The sequence below is a fragment of the Limulus polyphemus genome, unplaced genomic scaffold (assembly GCF_000517525.1).
Source record: "Limulus polyphemus unplaced genomic scaffold, Limulus_polyphemus-2.1.2 Scaffold485, whole genome shotgun sequence".
In the NCBI taxonomy this organism is placed as follows: Eukaryota; Metazoa; Arthropoda; class Merostomata; order Xiphosura; family Limulidae; genus Limulus; species Limulus polyphemus.
In genome coordinates, this window is record NW_013666095.1 from 104,996 (window position 1) to 111,792 (window position 6,797).

Genomic DNA, 6,797 nt, shown 5'->3' on the forward strand with positions numbered 1-6,797 from the left:
AAAATTTTCGAATTTTTTCCTGGGTTCCTAGGTAAGTACAAAAATGTCTGGTCACTAAGGGGTTAATTTTCGATATAGTTTAAGGTGTGAGATTCAAGGTAAAGGTTTTTTATATAACCCAGCACGTGCATATATTTCTAATGCAAGATTTTATTATTGTTACTTATAGAAGCATGAATCTAATAATAATTCTCACTGATGTCAAGCAAAGCATAGATTGATTTTGGTTCATATCTCGACTTTATACAAATGTTACAGCTTATTTGCTAGAGCAAAGCATGTTGCCTCGTCCATTTAGACCAACAGTTTACGAAACACTAAAAACTTATCAATCTCTGGTGAAAGTGAAATTCATTGTAACATAACTTCCTTTCACTTTTTTACAGTAATGATGGTTAACTTTTCTAAGTTGACTAACAATAAAACCCCTGATAGTAATGAAACTTCGAGTTTGTTTGTTTTTTTAATGTAAAGAATTATACATCGTTTATAATAGCTTAATATTTTTAAACGAACAGTAAATAGCACTAGTTAAACTTCACCGTAAGTTGTCAACAAAAAAGCATACAACTTAGAAAAGAAGATACGTTTATTTAAACAAAGAGTGTTTGTTTGGTTGCTTCAGATTTTTCGGGTAAAGCTACACAAAGCGCTATAATTGTCATTAATTCTGAACTAACAGTAGAAAAAAGGCAACTAGTGAACAGCACCCACCGTCTAATTTTTGGCTATTCTTCTTTGATCGAATAGTGGGACTTGACCACACCCCTGTATAAAATCTGCTTTTGCGGTAAACAGATGCGAACCAAGAATCTACGGATTCATAGTTCAAGCTTGCTAAGCACTAGATCAACAAACATGTCGTGATTAAAATAATATTTGGTGATACACTGACAGGATAAACAATCGATAGGATAAAGGATTACTGTTACACATAGAATTCCAAACCAAACAGTTTATTTAGCAAACCATCCCTTCTGCTATTGAACGTTAATGTTGGGGCTTCCGGTTGTGTAAATTAACGTGTATGCCATTTTTCTTCTTTACCATTATATTCTATTAACTATTTCACATATTCAAAGAACTTACTTCATTTCTGAAGACGAAGCCTAGGATTCCACCCACAAGCATTGTGATAAATATCATTAAAAGGATAATGAAGAACTGAAAAAAAAAATATCTTATTAAATAGTGTCTCACATTCTACAAGTTTGATAATACATAAAGTGAAAATATCAGGTTAGAAATTACTAAAAGTCTCGGTTACATGTTGATCGCTAAATTTTTATGTAAACCTTCACTGAATATTTCCCCAACAGTGACAACAATCTATAAACATTAACTAAGGTAATCAGTATTTGGTAATTTACTCTTTCCAGTAAACTGAAACGTGTACCAATATCTACTGTAGATATTGTTCATCTATAAACAGTTACTTTGTCGTTTAAGTGATATTTTCACTTCTACGTATTACTAGTAGATTGATTTCTCAGTTTTCAACCCTGAAATATCTACGCTAGGTGTTCTTGAATCTTTCCTCAAACAAGCAGACTCTGTGAAAAACATAGTTTGTTATCGTTAAGTGAGTAGACTGGGGGGGATCCTTACAATATAACATGAAAGTATTGTAGAACAGTCTACTGAATGGTTTTTGGCCAATAAAATTTCCATTAAATAAGATATAATCGCTAAATTTAAAGATATGTCCAAATCCAAGACTTTCAATTCAAAAGCTCCTATAAATAACAAACAAGATCTGGCCAAGCCAGTGCTGTGAACACATTCCAAATTTGACCAAATCAAAAGACTTAAATATTTACAACTGATGATAACATTGTTAAACTCATAAAATGTTACAAATTGAACAAAATTTATTTCATAAGAATGGTTGCAACATAAAACGGTGTTTAAAAGAGGATAAATTACGTTCAAATGAGACTTGATGTATGTTTTTTTTAGTCGCACCTTTAATCAAGGAGAAAAACCGTATTCTTTGTGTGATATCTAAGCCTAATTCATTAAAATTAAAAACTTAAGTCAGCATATAAGACATCAGCCATTGAGAAGGCATGTAAATTATCGTAACCTGGAATATAAAGTATGAAAAACAAGCGAATATTTAAAGTTATTTGACCTCCAATCATAAATAAAAGAAACTTTATTTATCATACATGGTCCTCGATCAGGTAGATGAGATAATTCTAGCATTTATACGATTAAGCCATTAAAAACGAACTTTGAGATTCAAGAGGATATAGACCCTGGTCATGAAAACTTCAGGTTCAATACATTTGTACTTATTCGTGTGTAACCAACAATATGTTTGTCCTCCCCCCACCCACACAACACACACACATTTCATTTTTTTCGATTAAATTGCTACGTTAAGTGTCTCATTGCTTTAAATCACTTACTGAAAAATATTACACCTGTGAGTTGAAGACAAAACAATATATTAGTGTTTCAACAACAGATATAAAATAGTAAAACAAATTTTATTTTTATGGAAATAACTTTAACCGTTTCTGAAAACGTAAGAGATGAAAGGTATCTTCAAAATTACAAAGAAATCCTCAAACCAGTTGACCCGAAGTTTTGGCCCCATCTGTACCATTAATTACTGATCAACGAACCAACGCATTGCGAGCCATCTGATTAAACAGGCTGGAACACTAGGTCTCTAACAAACGTGTTTTACCAAACGATGGTTTATTTAAATTTTTACGCTTTAACTTTAGATTTTAAGTGAATGAACTAATCAAAACATAAAAACAAAGAACGTATTGACTGAAACCTGGACAAAATAATTGTACGTAGATGTTATCATTACAACATCGCAACAAGTTCATTTTTATCAAAAGAAAATAAAAATCAGGATTTTCTAAATTTTCTAGTTTTATATTTTTATTATTCTAACAAGCTCTAAAAGCGCACAAAAATATTCTATGCCCATACATTCGTTTTTTTTTTTCACTCTCACCATCTCTACTTTCTTTACAAATACTTACCGTTAAAAGCATACATTTAATTTCTTTCAGTGCCCCCATACATCCTAGAAAAGCTATAATAACAGCTATTAAACCAGTGGCAATAAGAATAGCACCGGAACTGACGTACAGGTTACTGCCAAGAAGTCTTTCCATGAACGCCTTGTCTGCTAGCGTCCATATTCCTATGGCAAAAACTACGATCCCGCCAACCTGGATAGAGAAGAAAAACAGGAATGTTACAAACGAGCCATAGATAATGTGTGGTTATAATAAAAAAGTTTAAGCCTTTAACTACGCAGTGAATTATATATTTTATTGAATTGCCCATAGAGTGAGTGTTTCGTTAATTTCTTGGAGTGCTCACTTCGGTCAACTTGAGTGTTTTCTTTATCTAGGGGGTGTTGAAACTCCTATTTTACCCAATAAATTAGCATTTCCTGGAGTAACAATAGCCGTCGATTTATTATTAACACACACACACGATTTCAAGTTCCACTTAGTTTATACAAATACACAAGTAAAATCATTGGAGGTTTTCTTTAAAAGTCAAATTTATTTAATTACAGGACTCCACGATTGGAAGAGAGGAGATCCTGTGCTTTGTCTGGTGCATTGTGAGTAAATAAGTGAAAACTAAGACTAACACAGTGAAAGTCTTTGTGTGGCATGATTATATATATATGCCACTTACTAAAAAAAAAAAAAGTCAAATATAGCGCCTTTGCTACATTAATACAATTTACAACGAAGTTCCTGTAATTAATTCACTCTAAGACTTAGTCTATGCTTCTATTATATCATTTGCGTTAAACCACCGGGCTAATGTTCCTTCCAAAATCATTGGAAAAGCGAAAGATAATTTAATATTTCTAAAGAGACTTATTTTTTGACTACCCACCCATCTCTCTATTATATATCTGATCAGCCAATTATAGTGGCTACACCTAGATGGTATGGAGTGGTCTTTTGAAATAGGATGAGCGAGGACTTTTATGGATAGATCTCCAGACATTGTTGTTCCTATATAATATCTACTCAGCCTCAAGGTTGCTTCCAAGTACATAAAAAGTACAGTTTGTCTCAAAAACAATTGTTCATTTTCGAATTTAAGCACAAAGCTCAACAATGTGCTATCTGTGCTTTAGCCACCACGGGTATCGAAACCTGATTTTAGCGATATAAGCCCTCAGACTTGTCGCTGGGGGTGGAAACTCTTAATCAAGCCTTGTCCTTGAATTGAGTTTGGTCAAGGATATACTTAATATCTCATGTTAGGTTTAACGACTCGTATTTATTTTTCAGCCAAATCATTCTGACTACAGATTGAACTAAAAAGGGTAGACTTTAAAATAAGGTCCAAGTGGATAAATGTAAAATGGGGCATTTTTAAGGTAAGTAAAAAATAAGCTCTGTGTAAACTTTCACAAGAAACGGACAATGTGAATTATCAATTGATACATTATACTCACCAAGATTAATAAATTGGCTGTAAACATGGCATATCTGATAGCTTTTCTGCAACCATCAAACATTTTGAAACTGTAATCGAAAAGAAAAATGCCAGTAAATAAAACGTGTACCCAAACTTACTCTCTTAACTTACACATTTCACTTTTTCACACACTAATATTTTATAACGTTAATATTCACAATTTCATATGTAAACTTACAAATGAATAGGTTATTAAAACCATTTTACTTCAGAATCATCAGTTGATTTGATGTGCCTAGACTGAATAGCTAAAAATAAAAAGATTAAGCAAGAAAAATAGCCCCATTCTTCAAGTATTATATCTTTCAAGTGAAATTTCGGGACCAAAATTAAAAATACTTTCCTGTAAATGAATTTAAAAAAGTAAAATATATATACGTTTTTTTTTAAAAGTTGAATTACTGTAAGTTGTCATCATACTAGTTGCATTCAATATACACGTTTCAATGTTTGCGCAAAGTAATACAAGAACTATCAGCGAAAAGCTGTCCTTAAACTTTCATCAGCACCCACTGCCAATTCTTGGGCTACTCTTGTCCAAAGTAAAAGTTGAATTTGCCAGTCACTTTCGCAACTCATGCGCACGGCATGAAAATTAGGAAGCGAATTTTTGCAGCATCAGGTCGCAAACCATGAATTCTCGAACTTACAGTCTGGACACGTTAATCACAAACCACGCCGACCCTTAGGCTATAATCACATAAGCTTATGCAAGAACTTACAAGAGTTAAATGAAGATCACCATCTTAGTGCGTAAACGAAGAAGGCTATCTCAAAAAATGATTGAGCACGTTTGTCGTCTCATGGATGACTCGCGATGTCTAGAACGTGTTCGAATTAGGTGAACACTTGAATCTCAATGGCGGATTAAAGGTTTTGTTGTATCATTTGGGTAAACGATGGATATGGAAAGACAATTTCTTACTAATCTTTGAGAAATATGTGCATCTCCCAGGGTTAATGTCCGGCAAAAGGTGATAAAATTCCTAATTGAATCATTTGAACGTACTATGTCCACACCCTGGCAAGATCCATTTTTGAAAAAAATCAATCATTCAGCTATCCCCCTTCCCAAGAAATATAGGGACTTAGCTTTGCCCCTGACATCTCCAAAAATGGTTTCAAGTAGTAATGAGTACATTTTGAAACCTACAAGCGACTCCAAGCGACGTCAACATTAATCAATAGTCACTTTCAAATATTAGATTTTAGTATGTACTAAAACTGTCTACCCCCTTTCTTCATCTCCTACAATGTAACGCTTGGTTATTTGGGGTTGGTTTTCCTCGAATTTTACCTTTCTTCTGTACAATTATCCTAGTCAGCGGTACAGTGTTAAATTAAGCACTTATTACGAGCTTTGAACTTGTATAAGGAAATGTGTCAGGATTATTAGTAAGTAGGCGTATTTTCTCCGACTTGTTTCACTTTTTGCAATTTTAATTATGCTCGAGTCAACTGACGTATTGTAATAGTCGTTAATATAAACGTGTTGTTGTATCCATTCTGCCTAATAACGTGCTCTTTGTAAAATGATTGTTTTCTATAGTTTGTTTTCCAAATAATAACATTTCACTTTAGTTTTGTGTCTGTTTCTTGTCCTTAGTTTACCAATATTCCTGTTCAAATATAATGCCTTTATACTAGATGTACTTGCGAAGGGTCCCGGAAAGTGTTCAGTTTCAAGAGTAAATAATGAAAAAATTAAGATTAACAAATATTTTTATTTCCTGCTTTTCAAGTTCATATGACATGCTGTGTTGTAGCCTACAGAGTGCATAATTCTTCTCATGATTCATGGCCTGCTCACGTTTTACTGACGTCACGTTAAACGTCCCTTATGTGATGTCTTTTTAGTGTCTACTAACTGACTGACAGACAACACACTACTGCATAGTGGTGCGAGTGGTTAAAACAGGTGACCCCCTCCAGGCGGCCTTCGGTGCTCTTTCGGGGAAACTATCTTGGAATGTTTGCAAACTATTCATGACCTTTCAAATTTTGATGTAAATAAATGTCATTCGCATATGATACAAAAATGTTAATGAACACCATGTCTTAATAAAAACAATGCAAGTTTCTGTCCACATAAATAAGCCTAGATTAGAAATTCTCAATATTTTCGATGTTTTTTGTAACTCAAAGAATCTACGAGTCTCGCTTCTCTGTAAAGCACAGTTGCTACAAATTCTTGAAATTCTATATAAATATTCACTGTGGTGAATAGAAGATATTCAAAACTCCATATATATATATATATGTGTGTGTGTGTGTGTGTGTGTGTGTGTGTGTGTGTGTGTGTGTGTGTGTGTGTG

General features: G+C 33.4%; 1 protein-coding gene across 6 annotated transcripts in view; it reads right to left on the bottom strand.

The window, feature by feature from the left end:
- The window catches only part of LOC106458563 (tetraspanin-11-like), a 75,488-nt gene that overhangs the window by 22,089 nt on the left and 46,602 nt on the right, over positions 1-6,797 (bottom strand). For all 6 annotated transcript variants that reach the window (XM_022384811.1, XM_022384813.1, XM_022384810.1 and 3 more), the window contains exons 3-5: positions 4,460-4,529; positions 3,009-3,200; positions 1,090-1,164 (exon numbers count right to left, since the gene is read on the bottom strand). In XM_022384811.1, coding sequence (XP_022240519.1) covers positions 1,090-1,164; positions 3,009-3,200; positions 4,460-4,522 — 330 coding nt within the window. In that variant the 5' untranslated portion in view covers positions 4,523-4,529. The remainder of the gene's footprint in view (positions 1-1,089; positions 1,165-3,008; positions 3,201-4,459; positions 4,530-6,797) is intronic.